Here is a 21871-nt window from a genome sequence, read left to right as displayed (position 1 = left end):
ACCAACTTCGAGGTCAACCCCGGTACTCACAGTTCCTGCGACGGCGCTGGAACCAATCGTACTGGTGTTTGCCTTTCCATTGGAGACTTTTGGCGCCATGGAGAGGAGGGGGGGAAGGGAACCTGCTGCATGGGTAACAGCTTCTCCGTATCAACCTACCCTGGCTTTGCGCCCTGGAGAGGCCACTCCAGACCGACAACCAGAGCGCAACTCCATAGTCTCCTGAGACTGATGGTTGCCTACTACTACATTCTACCCATTCCAAGACCCCGAGCCAACGCAGGGACAGGATCCAATGATCCTGCTATAGAAACACAAGCAGCCATAAGAACATAAGCTTTTTAAATTATGTTGATGCATGTAATACCCTATCTATATCCCCTATGTTATGTCATTCAGCCACTTGTTCTGTACTACCTCACCCAAAGAGAATACAAGCCTGTGCAAAAGCATGGTAAATTTTAACTCATACTCATTCTGTGACTCATACGTCAGGCTGCGAGCAGCCGCGTCCAACAGCCTGGTTGATCAGTCCAGCAACCAGGAGGCCTGGTCGACGACCGGGCCGCGGGGACGCTAAGCCCCGGAAGCACCTCAAGGTAACCTCAAAGTAAGGCTGCCCTTGTGCCAGGTAAGTCCACTACGGGCTCATCATACCCCGTGCTACTTGGAACTTTTTGTTCTGAGTAGCTGAATCTAAAACAACAACAACAATGGTAAATGCTTTTGCACAGTACGAGCTCACTATAAAAAATAAGTACGGGCTCACTATAGCCCGTGCTACATGGACATTTCGTTCTACGTAGCTAAATATAATACAACAACAACAGCATGGTAATTAGTCTTTGAGAAAGTAAGGAGTGACCCTGTGAAACGCATTCCTAGGCATCAGACCAAAAATAAAAGTTAAAATGAACTTTGGAGAGATAATTTTTCGACTTCCCCCCGACAGTGAAGAAAAACATAAGGAATATTGAGAAGATTCGTGTTAGAATTATTAATCTTAGCATATATATATATATATATATATATATATATATATATATATATATATATATATATATATATATATATATATATATATATATATATATTGTGTGTGTGTGTGTAAAATCATCATACTCTCTTATTATTATTATTATTATCATTATTATTATTATTATTATTATTATTATTATTATTATTGTTTAAATGAATCTAATGTAGAGCTACTTAAAATTTGGAAAACAAGATTAAGTATAAAATAAAAATTACATTATTTTATTTTTTAAAAAGCTATAGAGGGTTACCCAGCTGTGTCCGGGTCCTTGTCCCTCCTTCCCCTCTCACCCTCTCTCATATCTCTTTCCTTGTCTCCCCTTTCCCCTTTTCTTCCCCAGCATCCCCTCTCTTCAAACATATCCTCTCACAACCCTTCTCCTTCCCCCTCTATCCCTTCCCCTTTCTTTCTCAGACAAATTATATAATGAAGAACTAAATCACCAAATAACTCTACTTACAACACGATCAATATTTTAGACACGAATTCAAGAAAATCGTAAGGCGTGGTAGACAGGATGCCGATATTTTCGAAAGTGTAGCACTGGAGCCTACCCTGACTGACGTATGACACTCCCATACCACACATGTTTAAAGGTTGAGTGAGGCTATCCCATAACGTCTGGCCTCCAACCTTGGACAGAAAAAAGATAGACACAAACATTCTCTTTTATAGCTATAGATACAGAGTATCATATTACGGCTATTTAGTCACAATAGAACAATGTGCTTTTGTACTTATATAGGCACGGCTCTTTATTATTGCTCTTTTTAATTGTATAAATCGTTGGATAAAGTACATGAACCTTTATGATCTAGTCGATTATAAATGTATTGGTTGCCCGAAACACTATGCGTGCTAATGGCTTTACAAGAATGTAAAATCATCATCATTACCATACCATACTACTTGTGTAAAGGAGGAAATGTATATGTTTATCTCTCAGAATGTTTGGTAATATGTTTATTGTTTGTGATGTGTGTATAGGTATGTATTAACACGATGTACTGAATGGGGTGAGAATAGCTTGAGCTACCTCACCCCTTTGTGTGTATTTTACCTCAATAAACTTATTTCAATTTCAATTTCGTCATTACTATGTACTCTCTTAACCCCCAATGTACCTTCTTATAAATAAATAAATAAATAAAAAGGTATGAATAATTAGTAGTTATTGAATCGTCTCTTTGAGAGAGGAACAAGGGGTCGTGGGCCCCCCCAGGCCTCCCCGGAGTGCCACAAGTAAACACTGCTGGAGACAAGTGAGGAGCACCACCCATCAGCCTTCCTACCCCTCCTGAAGGGCACCGTGGCCGCCTCTGATGAGTCTTATCCCCTAAGATGATGTCAGGTAGGTTGAGGCGTCCGTGGTGGAGGGGGTGGTGAGGCTAGGGGAGACTCTAGTGACGGCTGGAACGGTTGGGAGTGAGTGTTCCGGTGTGTGAGGAAAGTTGTGGTTGAGGAGTGATGAGGGGGGAGCCACAGCCAGGGGAAGTGGAGCACCCCAGCAGTAGTCTGTGACCCACTCACCTGCACTCAACACCAGTCTGTGATCCACTCACCTGCACTCAACACCAGTCTGTGACTCACTCACCTGCACTCAACACCTCCTCACACTCCGTGTTCCTCTCCTCCAGTAGCACTGGTATTTAACACTTGACCAAGTGTATTTGTTGTCATGGTGGAAAAGTGATTCATTTACACAGGAATTTGTTTTTTGGGTAATTTATATTTTCTCAGTGTTGGGACAGGAAGCCTGTTGGGTTTAATGGTATCCTACAAGGCCACCAAATGACCTTCCCTCAGGATGCAATCCACAACAGTCTCATAACTCCTGGGTTACCTATTAACCAGTGAACTGAGGCAAGAAGTGTAAGGAAACATGGCTAAATGTCTCGCCCTGCTCACAACTTCATACTACACATTCATCAACTTATTATTATTATGGCATTTGTGATGCATTAATTTTCTATTATGCATCAACAGAAAGTGTCAAAAGCAGCAGTAATATAGACTAAAATAAGAGCCTAGATAATATTTACCTACCCTAAGGATTGTGGGTATTAGATGCAGGCCAATAGAGTCTTGTGATGTTTGGAAACCATTCATAAAACATTTAAGCCGTATGTTTTCTTCCACCAACTACAATATTTAAATAAATGATTTTAATTTTTTTTTTTTTTTAGTAAATGTATATTATTGGTGTACTGTATATGGGTACCGAGATGTTTGGTTAACCACGACCAGCTAATTTGCTAATGCCCTCGGAACTAACGATCAACAAACCAGACGTGAAAAGGCTGACCTCTTAGAGATCTTTAAAATAAAAGTGCTAAACAAATTGGAAAATATTCATTTGGCAGGGTCAGTAGTTTGACCTTTGGGGAGGACCTTGATATAAGCCTAAAACATATACACACGCAGGCTTCTTGTCCCTGATAAAGCAAATTATTTACTGAATACAGTATTTATTTATTTATTTATTTTTTATCACTTTTTATATTCCAAACTTTACCTGTAGCACTTATGAGAACAGGGTACTGTAGATTGAATCTAGTAGAAGTTGCAGCAGGGGGTGTTAAGTTGTTCAGAGAAATTAAGACATTGTATGCACATTTTTGCACTTTCCTCAGTTTGGATTGATTAATATACTGTACTTGGTTAGTGATAATAAAGTTACATGACCACAAGTCATTAAAATTGTCTGTATAGGCTGTTTTATGTTTTCTTCTTACCATGTTTAAGGGATTTTTATTCTTGGTTTACTATATCTAGGCACAGTAATAAGTATTTCTTGTTATTTTGGTAATTCATTATACAGTATTTAAATAGTTTCATCTTGAGTATTTTCAACAGATATGTACAGTAGTTCTGGGGTTATATGTAGGTATATGTTAAGAGTTGTTGACAGGAATTGTTGTATCAAACACAGGTATCAAGATGTCACATTAGCTCTCCAAGGCTACCATTGCTGCTGTGGCTGCTTCTCCTCCTCCGTAATTTTCAGTGAAGTGGGTCAGATTATTAGAATAACTCGGCTCGGCTGTTTTTTGAATATCCAGGATATTTTGACTAGAGTATTATTTCTTTTTATTTCGGTCTTGGTTAATTAATTTTATGGTAGTACATGTTTCTAAAGTGTAAAGAATTTGATGTTTAAATTTGCATATTTTTAACGTCATTTATTCTGGGTAATCAAAATGCTAGTGGCTATGCAAGTCAAAATCTACTAAGACCGATTGCATTGCATGGTGCCATTATGATATACAGTACAATACTGTATTTGTGTTTATGTACTACTACCTACATTTTTTTATATTTCAATTGACAAGACTAACAATACTGTATAAGTTTCCCCAAAAAGTCGGCCCTAAATGAAACGTTATTTAAGGACTACATTTCAATTTTTTGCTTTGCAACTAGTGGTGATTTTCATCTGTAGTCACTTAAGAGCAGAATTGAGGGTGAATAAATCGCAACATTTACTTTATAAAGGCTGAAAGGCAACATAAAAATATGATTTTGTATATTTTCCAACATTTTTTAATAAAGATTTACCATCTCATAAAAAAGATACTGTATACAGTAATTTTTTTTTCAGGCGGGTGGCAATTTTGATGATGGCCGCTTTTTGAAGGTTAATTAATATGTTCTAATACTTTGCTGCTGATGAGTCAAAGAACCTTAAGTCAATTAATCTTCTCATACTATAGTTAATAATTTACGGGCTCACCATAGCCCGTGCTACATGGACATTTCTATCTGAGTAGCTAAATCTAAAACAACAACAATAACAACAACAAGCAGTTAATAATCCAATATACTCGTCTGCTTTAGTTTCTTTTGTGACCATAAACTGTGATTGACAAATTTATACAGAACACTTTTGTACTTTTATTTTAATGGAGTGTGAGCAAATGTGACTCAAATATAATAGCAGCAGTATAAAATAAACAAAATTATTAAAAATTTATGAAATTTCTAATTTCTAAAGTTTAAAGAGCTGCACAGTAGTTCTGATAGCTTGAGGAAGAGACAGCATGTTTGTATTCTCAGCAACAACATTGAATTCTGCACGGTTCACTCGTTTGAAAGTGATTGCTTACATTATTTTCTGATCAGTATTGCAAGTATTATTGTTTTGTGTATAGATTGACTTTTGAATGCTAGTTTTCAAATGTGTGTAAATAATTAAATCTACATAATGAACCTGATTTTGAAGTTGTATTTTTTAACAAACTAGGTTTTAAGACTTGAAATTTGCATACACAAGTGTTTTAGAAGTATACTTTACAATAGTATTAATTGTACAACTTGCACCTGCAAACTTTTTTGCAAGTAGATCTTGCTGTTAGTAGAATGTTTTTCTTGTAGATTAATGTTTTCAAGTGAAGCACGGCATTGTATTTAGTAAGACAAAATTGGTATTACTCTACAGTATATTTATAGCTTTAAAATGTAACATTGTCTCTTGAATGTGTTACTTATGTATTTTCATTATAAGGTATCTTCTCTTTACTAACTCTCCATTTAAAGTGGCAATGTCCCTGCCAGCTAACATCATCCATGGTAAAAAATCCGCTACGATGACCCCTGAGATCCGAGCTCCACTCCTTGCTAGGCGAGACAGTCTGAGTGGTAGGACAATGCGCAATGGAAAGAGTAAGCAGCTCACCAGAATAGTCAAGTGTTCAGTTTATCTGATTACTCCTTGATAGCACCGAGCACTTCTCACCTTTGCCTGCATGAATGGCACAGCTAGATATCATTGTTATTCCCTGGAAACACAAACCGTAACTGCTTCTATTTTCCGCTTGTTACAACTTGTAATAAAGTTGTTACATCTTGGCTTAACGTGTTTATGACGTATTAGAACGTTGTTACAACTTGCTATATTGGTTGTTATAACTGGTTAGGAGGGGTTAAAACTTGTTCGAACGTTGTTCCAACGTCGTAGTTTCGGTGTGTGTTTGGCGGGATTGCACTGCAGCTGTATGTGATATACAGAAAATTACCCCTAGTGTTTTATTAGCAGGTCTTCTCTGAAGTCCATTAGTTACTCTTAGGAATGACCTCATTTGTAAATGGCAGTCGCTTCCATGTGCTGTTCTTCCAACAGTCTTATACTGTATACGGTATATATATAAATTATGATTTCTCGTGTTTGTACCTGTGGTGAACTCGTGCATGCTTGCACGAGTCACTAGTGAATACAGTACCTTGGAACAGCTGCTTATGGCTATGTGTTTAAACCAGAAAAATTAATCTTGGATATTTCATTGGCATACTTAATCACATAGTCTAATGAAAGCATTAATAATTTAGAACTTGTGAAATGTAACTTTCAGTATTTATTGTACAGTAGATTCCCTAGATTCCCACTAGTCTGGATTGAGATTAGGTGTCACCCATTACATAATTTTTTTATCCCAATAATTTTGTAATTATGGACACTGTTTTTGCATAAATGATAGCCAATCTATTTCTTTATATTTTGGTGATAAAATCACAGAAAAAGGTACATTTTTAATATAAGAATTGTTTTTCTCCAGATTAAATCTAGATTAGTGGGAGTTGCTCATTGCCACAAATGCCAAATCTAGAAATAAGTGATGAGCAACCATAACCGAGTTGGATTTGTTCATTGTATAGTACTGTATTTCGAAAGTCGGTCCACCAAGATCAGGATTAGTAGGATTTTATTGTACAGTACATGCTTTAAGGTAAATGCTCTAAGGTAACCTATACCTGATGAATTTTCTATCATTTATGTACAGTAATAAATATCTACAGTGTGTACTGTACAGTACAGATGATCACATTTTTTGCATTTTGAAAGAGCCTAGATAGAACTGTTTTAACAAAATTCATATGGCAGACCAACAAAAACACTTTCCTGGGTGTCTTGTAATTTTGCTATTGCAAATACAACCTGCACATGGGTTGAGCTTTGGCACTTACTCTACCTCTCTTCTAAAATGCGTTTGTCTGTAGTATGTGATTCTTGTCTGTCATGTACCTCCTCACCCTTATTAAATTCCAGATCATTACGTGCCGTGACATTTTCTGTCACCACCACCGTGGGCATTATTTTTTTGTGTTTATTCCATTTAAACTCTTTGTTTACTCATTTTTTTTGTAGCACTGAAAAGAGAATTTAATGTAAAATTTACCTGCAAAAGGAATAGTTGTGCAAACATTATCATGCTGGTAACTAAAGTATCGCCACCTCACCAGACAGAAATATCTTTGATATCCCCAGAGTCAAACTTAATCTGTGTAAACACTATGCAAATAAAAGGACCTAGTCTATGGAACTCACTCCCTAATGAATTGAAAAGCTGTCCAACTTTTGCCTTATTCAAAAATAAAACCAAAAAGTACCTAATTTCATCCTAAGTTTTCTACCTATTGCTTTATCCTCGCACTGTATCTAGTGCTACCCAGGCCCCCAATATTTGTACTTAAGCCATATTACTTTACCATTGTAATCTTAGATATCATCTGATATCATAGTTGTTGTACTGAGTGCATATTCTACTGCATTATTCCTTGAAATGTTATCCTAATGTACCTAGTAATCCTTGTTCATTATTGTATAGTGTTGTTATTGTGTATTATTCTTATCTGCTTTTGTGTCAAAATTTCTTGCAATATACCTGTAAGCATTTTTTGTAAATTTTACTGTAATTATTCTACTTAAAATTATCTGTCCCTGTAAAGTAAAGCTGTAAAGTACCTGTAAACATCTTTTGTCAATATTACTGTTAATTATCTAAAAATTATCTGTTAGCTTAAGGACTTGTCTGAAACGCTATGCGTGCTACTGGCTTTACAAGAATGTAAATTTAACTTAATTTCTGTGTTCTCTGTTAACCCCCAATGTACCTTCTTGTAAATAAATAAATAAATAAATAAGTATATTGTGCAATTCATAATTGTGCAGTGCATGAGAGACTGACAAACTTTGATGAACCTTTAAGGTTGCTCACAGTTGTTAGTATAAAAGTAATTAATACAGTTTGAAATTCAGTATATGTACATTTTGATCTACCAAATAGTATAAATTAGCAGAGTTTTAAATTAATTGGTAAGAATGACTTACATGAGTAACTAAATTAGTTTTACAACTACAGTACCCAGTTTTGCTGTTGGGTGTCACATATGATTGAAGAGTTGCATGACTAATATATTAGAATGATGGCTAAAATATGAAATGGTATTGGATATATTTTAATGTTTTGTGGGAGTGTCTGCTGGAGTTGAGTGCTGGTTTAACCAAGCCTTAGGGAGATTAACCAGGTTTCTTGATACCCTCTCTTGTCTGCTTGAAGCCAAGGTGAGAATCTGGCTGTGTGTGTGAGACTTGGGGATCAAAGATGAATCCTAGAAAATCTAGAAAAGCAAAACATAAGCATTAGGTACCTGAAAGTAATGTGGCAAATTATAGTTTATTGCAATGTAGAAAACTGGTGGCGACCTATTTCACCCATAGTCCCTGCCAGCATACTTCTTCACATTCACTTTGTTTTATGACAAAGAGTGCTGGGAAGACGGGACACCACAAGCATAGCTCTCATCCTGTAACTATATTTAGGTAATTACATGTAGGTAATTACTTGGTCACAAATTCACGCTGAAGCCCAAGGTGAAATGTATATTTGCTTACTTTGTTGTGCATCTGCATTCTGGTATCTTTTGTTTTGGTTTGATCTCGGGTTCCCAAGCTTCCCTTGCCTCATAAAGCCAGATTCTGGTCCTTGTAGGCAAGGTTGGGACTCTGAAGCCTGTTGCACCCTCATAAGAGATGGCTGGATCAGCATTTAGCTTGGGAAGCTTCTGAAGTGCTCTTCCCCTAAAAAAGGGCATTTCATTACATTAAATGCTTGATATTGTCTTGATGAATCTGTTTAATCAAAGTTAACTTTTTTACATTGTTAAAGTTATATCATAGAAGTATATGTTTTCTGTTTAATGTGTGTTGACAGGATAGTTGAAATTCTGCTTTAACAAGATACTGTTATATCCCAGGATATTCTACACTCGCTAGTGTTTTACTTGCATTTAATGGCTTTAGACAGTACAGTACTGTATATAAAAAAATAAATTCTGTACAGTATTTGAATTTCTGTCAAAGTTAATTCAACTAGGGTCATTAAATAATTGTACATTTAATACAAGTTTAGCTTAAACTTGAAAATTACAGATTTTCCTAACCTGTGTTTTAATTGTACAGATATTGACGTTGGTGGCGTTAAGCCCCTTGTCACTAAAACAGAGATACACTGTGGACGACCAGGCAACCTGCGAACAAATGCCGGGAAACCCACATACAAATCACAGGTCTGGTTATTTAAACGAAACTAAGTATAATAAACAGTTGTTTGATACGGTCATGGAGGCGCAAAATACTTCATCATAGTCAGTAATACAGTACTAAAAATATTTATAAGTTTATTAAAAAATGCAATATAGATTTTAATGATTTTGTAACTTTGTTCAAAGTGTAGAAGTGATATTTATAAAACTAAACCTGGGGTACTGACTTTTTTTTTCTCAGGAAGAACAGTATCAAGAGATTCAGGAACTGCGCCGGAGTTTGGGTGAGCTGCGCGAGGAGAATTCTAATTTGAAAACACGCAGCAGACGCCTTGAGGAAGACTTGATACGCCGTGACCGCCAGATAGAACAGCTAATGGATCCAGCCAAGGTTAGAGGAGACTTGCCAGTTTTAAGCTGTGTGCATCATGCTGTATTATTTTGTTGATTTTCGAGCTTTCATATTATGATGTGTAATTATATTGTAGTTTAGGTACAGTTGGTTACTTGAAGTGGAGACCAGATAGAAAAGTAAGGTGGTGTCATTATTAAAGGTATGTACAATATAATTACACGGTATCCAACTGGGCTGGGAAAGATAGTTAAATTCAAATGTAAGGACTAGAACAAATCCCTTGTACATATATACCAAACAATTTTATATAAAATACTTTAATATACAGTACTGGTATAGGAACTCAGAATTTGTGGGAGGGGCTCCCCTTGGTGGCTTCCCGCAGTGGCTCCGAGTGAATGGGGTGCCACCGAGAGAACCCAACAAAAAAAAGTTTCATTACATCTTGATTTTTTTTTATGTAAGCAAGCATTTTACTGTATTTGATATGGCATATCTACCTAATTCATGGTGAGTTATCACTTTACTTTCTTAGACCTGTTTTAATAAAATGAGTTTTGATATTGGAATTTTTAACAAGTGTGCATGATTTTTACGTGGTTTGTTCAGTGGAAGAGAGATTGCAATAAATTTATACCAGCTGTCTTGTAAAGCAAATAGTATTTCATGTAGTGTCACTATGATATATTTTGTGGATATAGGTCACATTTATTGCAACTCTTACCCATAAAGGAGAAAATAATATTACCTTATGGTTTGGCGTGTGATTGAGCCTTTACTAACCCTGCAGAATGATGAGGCTCGGAGAAAGCTAACCGACAAGGGAGCTTCTCTGGTGTCGAGCCTGAAGCTAAGAGTGTCACGCCTTGAGGCTACACTGAAGGAAAAGGAGGCCGAGCTAGCAAAGCTTCAAGCCTCGACCAAGGCTACAGCTCTAAATGAAATGAAGATTGAGGCAGAAACTTATTACCAAGAGGTGAGAGTAATGTACACATTTTGTTACTTATATCATTATACAGAAAGCTGGTGTCATCCCACCCATTGTGAATCGGTAAGAGATTCTTATTTATTTAGTACTGCTGTGTGGTGTGCTGAGAATAAACTTATTAATCCTTTAGCACAAGAAAAGTCAGTATTATCGTGACTTTATTGGCCCACTTTCTCATTACAAATGTACAGTATCGATATCCACATTGGATTTTTTATTATTTAAAAAGGTATGATTAAAGGTATTTTGTGACCAGTATATACTGCATATTGTTTTACTCTAAAATTATTGAAAACATTATATAACAAATTATACAGTTGTCATGGAAATTTGTTGAGATATGATGCTTTTGGGTATGTTCATATTCTTCTTACAATGTATCAGAATGGATATGTTGGTATTGGCAGGATTTTGGCCAGAATTATTTACTGATTTTTTTGTTACTAGATGCATTGTTCTCTGTAGCGAATTGTTGCTTTAATTATAGGTTGTGAGATTAAGAAATCAGTTAAATATAGTACAGCAGCAGCAACAGCAGCATCAACAGTTCCAGCAGTATCAGAAACCTTCACAGCAGTCATCTCCACAACACCAGAACTCTCAGCAGCATTTGCAGCTTCCTCCTCAGGAAGAACCCCAAGCAGTGAGCACCACCCACTGGTCCAACATGAGAGGTGGGCAGAACAGTAGGGAAGGAATGCGATGTCGAAGAGATGGTGGTGATGGGCAGGAGTCCCCAACCACCAATCTACGACTTGCACTCTCACAGCTCGAGGAGGAAAATGCTCGACTGGGTAACCAAGTATCATCACTCGCTGTTGAAAAAGACAAACTTGAGGCAGATTTGGAGAGAGTTCTCGGTGTCTCTGAAGAAACTAAAAGTTAGTTAAATTAAAATTATTCGTGCATTTACAGTACAGAATACAGTAGTACATCACCACCAATAGGGATATTGTACAAAATGGTTTTTACATGTATAGTTATTTGTGATATATGTTTGAATCTCTTAACTTGTGTTATGTTAGAATAGCTTTTTAATTGGACCATGTAGTCCTTTGGTAGTCAGTGTTGCAAGCATTGTAACACTTTGGAAGGTGAGGGGAGGAAATTATCAGGGGAAAGCACCAAAGCATTACAATTATATAGCACTGGGAATGGATCAGGATAAGGATTTGGGATGGGATGGGGGGGGGGGGAGGAATGGTGCCCAACCATTTGGACGGACAACCTATAATTATTTTACGGTGCACTTGGATGGTAAGGTAATGACCTTACCCTGGAAGGTGAGATGATGAACTTTCATAACTTAACCAGTAAGAAATAACATTATCCCTCTCCAATAAATGAATATATAATACAGTATATAATTCTGTATAATGAAATGCATAAAATCCACTGTTGAGGCTACAGAATTCCCCGCTTGTGTAGCTAACGAGTATGGGTTTCCCTATTTTATTATTTATGAGGACTTGATCCTTGATGTCGAGGGCTCTGTCATATCATAATGATAATCTTCACAATCATTTCACCTGTTTAAAAAGCAATTTCAATTGGGCAACAATTGGTTGCAACAATCACATTGTTGTGCATAAACTTCATGATTAACATTTAAGTGTTGATAGTTATTTATTTGATTAGTATTAAAAAGTATATATGACTAGTAATTAGATGTAATTCTTGCAAATTGTCATTCAGCTTGAAGGAGTTAGATGGCCACACTGTTGCAAACTTGAGTAAATATTTAAGCTCTAAAAAGCATTTTTGCATATTTGTACATTGTCATTTGCAAGTTATCACACATTTAATACAATTGACACATTCTGTTCTAGAAGGGTAACTAGGTTTCTATAGTAGTCTGCTGAATTAGGAATTAACACTTATTAGTCAGTTATTCAGGTCATATCGGCTTTAAATGTTTTTTGCATATACAGTACTGTATGTATATAGTATATTCATTAAATTTAAATAATTGAAGGTGACTTGCTTAGTCAACTGTTTAGAGGAGTAGTACATCTTTTAAATACAGTTCAGTACCCCATTACTCTTAGAAGATCAAACTACGTTCATTTAGCAGGTATAATTTATCTAGTGTCAAATTGATTTCAAGATTGTTGTCTGAAAGATCAATTTAAAACTAATAATGACTTCTTTTTATGTGAGTAGATAACTATGAGGGTTTGAGTCGAGCAGAATTGATCAGAGAGGTTGAACGAGGTCATGAAGAAGTGAGCCGCTGGGAGACTCAACATACACAACTGACTGAAGCTCTGGCAAGAAGGAATGACAACGCAGGAGACAGCACTGCACTTTTCCAGGTGTGTTGTGGTCACAAAAATCTGTCAGTTGCGTGAATACCTACAATGAAATGGTCTGGCAAATAATTTATGTAGAAATTGAAAGGGTTGTGGAAATGTGCATTTCTTCAAACTTGGACCAGTATGTGAAACATGGACTAAGACACCAATAAAAAATTGATGTTGAAATTTATTTAAGAATTGCATTCTATATTAGGAGATAATAGAAGTTTAGATAGGACATGTATGAAGGATGCAAGTTTCTATAGAGGTAAGATATGAGGTGATGATTTGATGTGATGAGGTGATGATTTTTATGAGGTGATGGTAATTTGCTTACCATCACCTCATAAATGAGATCATGAGGTGATGGTAAGATATGTGATGGTGATGTTAAAAGAAATGTCCTTAGGATAGTTTTTGCATATGAAGAGAGAAGGGTAGAGTTGCATACAAATGATTAGATTGGAGGGTAGCTAGTCAACATCTTCATGAGGAAAAGTGGAGAACCTTACAAACTTACCAGCTCCCTGACAATAAAGCAATCTCTGCTAAGCTACCAGACAGTTAGTAAGGCAAACAGCTCACCTGCTATCATAACTCGCTATTCCACACTTCTACAGTGTTTCCTCCTGTACCTCTCCATCTTTACTCCATCCCATTAAAAAAATAGGAAAGTGGATACAATAGAAGCTATAAAATCATGGCCTTCTCAATTTCTGCATTGGAACATAAGTGGAGGAATTTTTGATGAGATAATGACATGGCTATTTAAAATAAGTGCTTGAGGTGTGAAGGAAGATACATACTTGCATTAGAGGGAACAAAATGGATGATAAAACAGTGAGAAAAATGAACTGTGCTGCAGAAGATATTGCCTGGAGAATACTGTAGATCTTGTGGCTTTGGAGCATTCGGTATATACCAGCGAGTTAACCAAATAGTGAAGAAAGGCTCTTGGAGTAGGGAAATTGCTGTTTAGTCTTGCTGTATCTAAGCTGAGAGAGAGACAATGTGAGATGGGAGCCTGCTGTCTGCTCCATTCACATCATCACTTTCAATACGTACAAGTAATAGATAGGTATTTTCTTTATTATTTTATATTTATCTATTTCTTGTCTAGAAATTAAATTCATATTTTAAATATTTCAAGAATTTCTTACAATAAAAAACTAAAATCTTTCATGTTATCAGGCTCATTTGGCAGAGATGCAAGGGCGAGAAATGGAGTGGGAGAGGGAACGTTCCAGTTTGCGGGAGCTGATCAACACGCTCAAGGATGACCGCATGTTCTACATGGAAACAGCTCAGAAAAAAGAGTAAGTTTAGATTGATTTATGTAAATTATCATATTACTCCTTTTGAGATTGGCTTAAGATCACTTGATCAGAGTTTTTCTAGCCTAATATTTCAAATTGTATTAGTCCAAGTTGCTGGAAATAAAGTGAAATGAGCAGGAGGTTAAGAACTAATTAAATAGGACAGTTCGTGTCATTGACAGTGTGAGGAGAGAAGGAAACAGTGTTAAATGTAGTTCATCAAAAATTGCTTAACTAGTAAATATCAATGCACATAGTCTCGTGCTACAAATAGACAAACGGAATAACATTGGCAGAGTATGCAGAGTTAGCAGATTTAAATACTGCTTTTTGTAACCTATACAATGAGCTTTAAGAAAACTATTCACATCCAATGTTAGGCTAATATTGAAGTATATGGCACTAAAATGGAATCCACTTGTCTTTAAATATATTATTTGCCATAAGGCTGATACCAGAAATTTGAGACCTGATCTATGAGAGGCAGTTCAGTCAAACCTACAGATATGTACAAATGGAGACAGGAATCAACAGCTTTTATTAGGTACATTATTACTATTTTTAAATCCTCGAGAAAGAGATCATTAAAAAAACAAAAAAGGCTCTAAAAAAAAATGTATGCTACTTTTATTTGCAAGTGAGTGATAGATGGATGATATTAGTGTAGTGTGTGCCAAAACCATGGATAGCTTTAAACCAAAAATTCTAGGAAAAATGGTACATAACAAGCATAGCACTTGCCATGTACTTGCCATGTAATTACACCGGTGTGGCACGAGTTTAAAAAGTTTAGAGTTATAGGAGTAGAATTAGACAACTGTAAGAGCATGATTAGCATAAGGAGGATAGAATTAGAAATGAAAATACAGTATGATGGAAGGATGTGAAATGCAAATGTATGTAACTTTTAAGATTGGAGAAAGTGTGCCCAGACTGTTCTGCCAAGATAAATGAAGGGAGAACAATACAATGGCGAAGAGTATATTTGAGAAAATTTGAGGGTAGGAAAAGGAAGGGCAAAACGACGACTGGCAGACAAGGTGATTGAGCACGTTAGGATTTGGAGAATGAAGTCAACAGCTCACAAAGAGTGATGGGGAAGAAGACAAGCTTGGAGTAGTTCATTAAAAGGGAATAAATGATGGAAGTATTATGCAGATGATTTGTAAAGTATAATTATTGAAGAACACTAATGCTGAAAATTCCTAATAAACTAGGAATTTTAGTTGGGATCAAAATAATACTCCAAGTATAGGATAAAGAGGAGACAAGGCTGGGTGGAGAAGTTATTTAAAAGGTATGATAAAAAATCCATTAAAAATGTATGGATTTACAGAAAACATTTCATTGGCGAAACTGTTAGGTAAATGTTGTGATTTTACGTTAGAACAAGATATATCTGAGAAAATATTAACAATGCATGATGGAATTGAAGCTGTGTGTGCTCGAGGAGTTTCGGGATGCTAAATTGATCCAATTTTACAATTTCGATATTTTTCACTTGTAATTCTTGATTACAAGTGAATAGTTTGGAGCATTTTTGTTTGTATTTGTATATGTTTGGAGCATTTTTGTTTAAGTGGATGAAAATTAGTTAGAAAACAGAAGTTTATATTTTATAACACCACAACATTTCTATTAGATGTGCTCTAATACAAATTTCAGAAATCTAAATAAATGAGAACTGTGTTTTGGTATGCTCTCCATCCAGTATATCCACTGAAGACGGTCTGGGTACCCCCCAATAGTCATGAAATGTTATTTTAATGCTGGTTCCACATTTATTTCAACTGTGTTGCTACACTGCTTATGTCATACCTGTAACGTGCATTAATAACCTCGTAATATATCTTTGCAATGGTGATTACAGTGCAACATAATTTTGAGCTGAGAGAAATGTTAAAATACAGTAATTTGTGGAACTACCATTTTATAAATGCAGTCACCACTGAAATGCCTGTAGTTTTTCGTACTAAAGTTTAGTGTAATGCAAGGTCTTGAAGGGCATTACATTACTGTTGTTATTGTGGGTTGGTATTGTAATTGTAGGGAAGCCACAGCACAGGAGACTTCATATGCATCGTCCCTCCACCGACACCATCTGAGTCTTGTGAGGTCGTGCACATTATTACCTCTATAATATTGATTTATCCCGCTTTAGCTTTTATGCACTCCAATGACTCGGTCATCCAGATTGTTATTATGGAAGTCGTTTGTTTTGATTTATACTGTATTACAATTCAAATTCTTATCTATGCTGAATGACTGCCTGCCCTGGCACTGAACAAGTCACTCTTCCCCCCCCCCAAAAAAAAAAAATGGTGAGAGCTGCTTCACAAATACTGTTGGAAAGAGCATTCAAATTTAAAGTTTTACTCTTCAAATCAATTTTAAAATGTAATATAAATTAATCCATTCCTAGCATTCTGCAATTCTGCATAGTGCCACTAGTAAATCCCTGCACAGTTCTATAAATTTTCTACAAATGTTAAATGATGCAAGAAAATACAATTTTCTGCAGCATGAAGTTTTACAGGTCTTGGAAACATTTGTCAAAATTTGGGTTTACTTGGTATTTGTTGCTGGGTTGTCTGCAGTTTCTCCCCCTAGCATTTAAATAAATAATAAATCTCTTTAGATTTCTATTAAAAGTGCAGGATCTGTTACAGGGGGCCATAATGGGCTTGGGCTTAATGGAGGAAGTTTAGCAAAGTGGAAACTGGATGAAAGAAGTGTTGACTCGAGCATGTCTGCAATGTTTTTGTTGTACTGTTGATGTAATGTGCATCATAGGAAAGTTTTATATGTTTTGTTATAAAGTTTGTGGCATATGGCTGGCTATCGTATTGTAATCACTGTGCCATCATTGTCCGAGGTTCACTGTCACACACAATGTACTGTGTGAGAGACTGTACATGTGTTGTATATGCGTACAGTACTTGTATGCAAAATATTGTTTTAATCGTACCACAAGACTGTACAGTACATTGTATGCATTTATTTCTCTAAGAAAGCTGATAAAATCCTAATGAATAGGAAATAATTTTTGCATTTTCAGAAGATTACTGTTGTATTTAGGAAAATTCCCCCAAAATTTATAGCATGCAAAAGTACTTGAAGAATTTTAGCAGAATCAAAATTTCAGAATCAATGATAAAAGTTTAATATTTTTAACAAGTGTATAAAAAGCATGAAAAAATCATGCCTTTTCTTAGTGGAATCCCGTGTGGATTCTTGTATATAGTAAAGTATAAGGGGGAACTACAGATGCTGTGTTTCTTTGGGACATAGCATCTGAGTAATGATCTTTGTAATGAAAAGATAGCACACAATTGAATTAAGGAAAAAGTGCCGAAAAGTCCTATGTGGAACTTTACTGCCAAATCACTGATTCAGATTGTGCTCTTATCCACCTTGATGGAATATTGTTGATTGCTGGCATTCTAGGAGCCTTTCTATCATTAGGAACTTTTATTTTTAAATTTACTCATTTTGTGTTGGCTTATATATTTTTATTCCTCTTGCTATTGCTTTTGTAATGTGCCTGCTTTCCAACAAGAATATATTAGCTTCAATTCCACCATCCTTGCTAAATATAATTACCCAATTAATTAAACTTTTAACATTTCTTTGTCTAAGGTGATGTAGTGTTTGAGTGAATCTAGAGTGAGACCTCGATTTGGTGAACGGTATAGGACAATCCCCGATTCTTTGGAGTGAGGGATTTGTTGCAACTGAAGATGCCTTCAGGAGGCATTTGTGTGATTTTTTTTTTATTGAATTATTTATTTAAACAAAAATACATGCCTGTTGATTTCTCTTAATGTTTCAGTCATCCAATGCTATATGGGCTAATTTAATTGAGTGACATTTTAATTTCAACCTGTCATACAATGGACAGCTACTGTACCAGGAGAACCTGCCTGTAAAGAGATTTCACCACATCTTGCATATATTCCACACTCCGACCATGAAACTTCATTTTCAAAATAAGGGCCCATATTTTAAGTGAATGGAAGAGGCAATTCAAAATTAAAATTAACAATACCAGTACAGTACCTGTAAAATTTTCCCAGGGTTTTTCTCCATTGGGTTTCTCAGGGCTTCAGCTCTTTTTTTTTTTTATTCTAATGGATGAACATCTATAAACATGATTGGGGTCATATTAAGAGTCACCATTCATAACCCTAATGTTTCCCATGCTTTATGGGTGTGGCTGATATTTTTGTTCCAATCAATAGTATGATGGGCATATTTAATACCAGTCTGAACTTATGGCCATGCTTCTAAACAAGTCCACAACTTCTGCCTCTCCAAATCTACATATACTTCATCCACAAAGGGGATGATTAAATCCAGAGTGGAAAGTGTGCATTGCAAATAGAGATTTGCCAAATCGAGGTACCACTATTTATACAATACAGTACTGTATAAATCTAGAGGAAGAATACAAGTGTAATTGTAGAGGAATTCCATTTGGATGATGTTTGTGACTTGTATGTTTATAATACTGTGTACCCAATACATGGCTAGAATACTTGCAGTACTAGTATTAAACTGAAGAGGAAGTGTCGCAGAATCTTGCTCGGAAATTAGCCATTACTGAGCTACTGATTCAGTCAATAAATAACTATTTCCATCAAGGCTGGCTTTCTTAATTTCAGAATTGTCCTTTCATTAGAGAGACATACTCATAATTAAAAGGTATAATTTTTTAAGGATTTATTTAAACTTGACTACACATGAATCGGGTAGAATATGAAATTTAAATTGCCGAAGTGAATTGCCAAGATTTTTTTTACATATCAAGAATTGATTATGATGGCTTGTGAATGATTATGCATTCTGTGTTTTGAATTGTTAGTGGAAGAATGACCATAATGTATAAAACTAAATTATTCTTAACACAGCTCAGAGTTGGACAATCTACGGACAGAAATTCAGACACTGCAACAAGAGGTTATGGTGCTGCACGACACACAGCGGAAGCGTAATGAACGGTTGCCTGGCACTCTGTCACAGCGAGCGGCTCGAGGCACTCTTAAACAAGTGTTGTCAAGTGGTTAGTAATAGTTTATTATTATTTTCATATTCTAGTGCACTTTTAAGTAGGTAACACATGTAGTGGTAAATCATGTTTATACATACTACATTATGCTACATTGTTTGCGTATTAAAGCTAGATTGAACTTGTATTAAAAAATATAGGTTAAAGAGGCCAGTGATCGACTAGCACTGGTCATTGGCACACTTTGGCAAAACCAAACTCTTGCCTAAAGTGTGGTATGAAAGTTTGGCAAAATGAAACTCTTACCTAAAGTGGGGTATGAAAGTTTGGCAAAACCAAACTCTTGCCTAAAGTGGGGTATGAAATTAAAGAAAAACAAATTAGAACCTATTTACATATATATTAGTTGTACATGTGTAAATATGAAAGGTCTTTAAAGCTGCACAGTGCAGTGGTTAAAGCATAGATATGTTTAACACATTTGAATATTAAGTCAGAAAAAACTGTTAGTCTCCACTGGATTAAGGCAGTACCTGATGTGCATTGATGTGCATCAAGAAATGTCAGTCCTGCCATATGTAGTACTTAGTGTGCATTGAGTATGTATGATATAAGTACATTGTGTACTTTTGTATCTACGGAGTTGACCGAGGAATGAGCATTGGGGAGGGGCAGTTGGCTGAGGGAGGAACATGGATTGATAATGTTTGGCTAATATGTAAAATTTATTTCAGGTTCCCGTTCGGGGTCAAGCAGTGATGCCAACACGCCCACCCGACGTAATCGTCCATCCAGTGCTCGCCCCCCACCTCCTGGCACTCGCCCTCAACGTTCATCAAAGTCGTCCAGTGAGCCACGTGAGATTCCCCCACCTAGTAAAATGAGAAGAACTCCTGCGCAGCAGAGTCCCAAAAAGCTTCCACAACATAAATTGCCATCTAAAGTTTCCTCTTCTACCTCTTCACCATCTAAAAGTTCAGTTACCAACCTACCAAGTTCAGTGAACCCTACTAGACCAGGTATTAGCAATAGGAAACCAGCAACTTCTTCATCAACTGCTTCCACTCCAAAGGCTAGCCCATATGGATCCCCAAGACATAGCTCCATGGGTCGAGTAACATCTTCAGCTTCATCAAAAACTCCAACTCCAACGACCTCCCCGCGCAAGAATTCAAATTCAGTGTCACCTCATCATAAATCTGTTTTAACATCACCTCAGCACAGGGTAACTGGATCAGCATCTCCTCAACCAAGACCTACTGGTCTAAAGTCACCTGCCAAAATACCCACATCTCGGTCTTCCTCTAAAACCTCCACTCCATCATCATCAGCAAAGTCTTCCCCATATAAAGTAAACAACCTCAGCAAATCTTCGCCTAAAATTTCTCAACTAAGAGTTGGTACCAGTCCCAGCAAGAGTGGGAAGGGACAAGAGGAAGGTGGCAGTCCTGCTAGGACACCCAGGTCCCCTCGCAAACAGGATGCCATTCAAGAGTCTTCGTTTGTGAGTACACTTGGAAAATGGTATTATTAACATTATTTGGATATGCTAAGATTTAGAATATACCAGTTGTTTTAAGTAAAATTAGATGGACATACTTCTACCGTTTTATTGATTTACTTTATATGGCTTGTTAGGCAAGAACTCATCAGTCCCACCAAAAGCATTTCTTTACATGTGTATTTGCACACACGTGTTCATAGCTGCATTAATGCTTGGAGAGAAGATTCTGTATGCTAGTGAATTGGGTATTTTTATTATTTTCCCATATTCCTCTCATTTCTTCCTGTCTGATGTCTCCCGCCCTATTTAACCTTTTCTCTACAAAAAAAAAAAAAAAAGGCGGAAACCTTGTGTGAGGGAAAAAAAGTTCACTGGGATAGTTTTATCAAATGCATCTTTGGTAGATAAATTTTATCTGTAGCATTAAGCAGGATATTAAAACTTGGATGCTCATCCAGTTTGAATCGACACGAGTGAAGCTAAATTAAGTAGCAATGAAAGTTATCAACTGGCCACTAAACTTCAACAAAATGCATATATGGATGCATAGAATGTATATATGGGCAGAACTATCTAGGGCATCTGGTGTATGTATATTATATGGCTTAATCAAATAAGCTTTTTAATCAATTATGATTTTCCATAGTCAGGGATGGTAATCCTGTTAGGATTAATCCTGTTAGGATGATTAATCCTGTTAGGATTATCACTGTTCTCCTAGGCTAACTACTGCCCTTTCCCACGATACAAGCCAAAACAGTGGCTTACTTCTCCAAGTACCTACAGAGGCATAAAGTGAAAGGAAGCTTGCTCAAATGTTTAACCTGTAGCCAAAATCAAACCTTGAACCTTTTGGTAGTAAACCAGCTTGTGTGTGTTATCTCGCAGAATAATCCACCATTTTTACAACAGTTACACTAGCTAGATCTAGCCGAACATGTAAATCTAAGTCCTTATCTCGCTGTTGCACAGAGAAGACTGGTAAGTGGTGGGTAGCTCTATTGCATTTATGCTCCTTACAATCTCCTGTGGTTCAATGAAATCT

At 36.3% G+C, this 21871-nt stretch overlaps 1 protein-coding gene across 13 annotated transcripts in view; it reads left to right on the top strand.

Moving 5' to 3' along the window:
* The first annotated feature begins 2236 nt into the window (after positions 1-2236).
* The window catches only part of LOC123762075 (IQ domain-containing protein E), a 32070-nt gene continuing 12435 nt past the window's right edge, over positions 2237-21871 (top strand). For 3 of the 13 annotated variants that reach the window (XM_069335876.1, XM_069335873.1, XM_045748351.2), the window contains exons 1-10: positions 2459-2684; positions 5576-5701; positions 9276-9382; positions 9600-9749; positions 10504-10689; positions 11189-11582; positions 12865-13016; positions 14190-14314; positions 19225-19376; positions 20057-20826. In XM_069335876.1, the coding sequence (XP_069191977.1) occupies positions 5581-5701; positions 9276-9382; positions 9600-9749; positions 10504-10689; positions 11189-11582; positions 12865-13016; positions 14190-14314; positions 19225-19376; positions 20057-20826 (2157 nt within the window). In that variant the 5' untranslated portion in view covers positions 2459-2684; positions 5576-5580. Of the gene's footprint in view, positions 2391-2458; positions 2761-3971; positions 4051-5575; positions 5702-9275; positions 9383-9599; positions 9750-10503; positions 10690-11188; positions 11583-12864; positions 13017-14189; positions 14315-19224; positions 19377-20056; positions 20827-21871 lie in introns of those variants that run through there. The other 10 variants (XM_069335875.1, XM_045748343.2, XM_045748348.2 and 7 more) reach the window with 9 other exon arrangements.

The sequence above is a fragment of the Procambarus clarkii genome, chromosome 34 (genome assembly GCF_040958095.1).
Source record: "Procambarus clarkii isolate CNS0578487 chromosome 34, FALCON_Pclarkii_2.0, whole genome shotgun sequence".
Lineage (NCBI taxonomy): Eukaryota > Metazoa > Arthropoda > Malacostraca > Decapoda > Cambaridae > Procambarus > Procambarus clarkii.
This window is presented reverse-complemented; position numbering and strand designations above follow the sequence as displayed.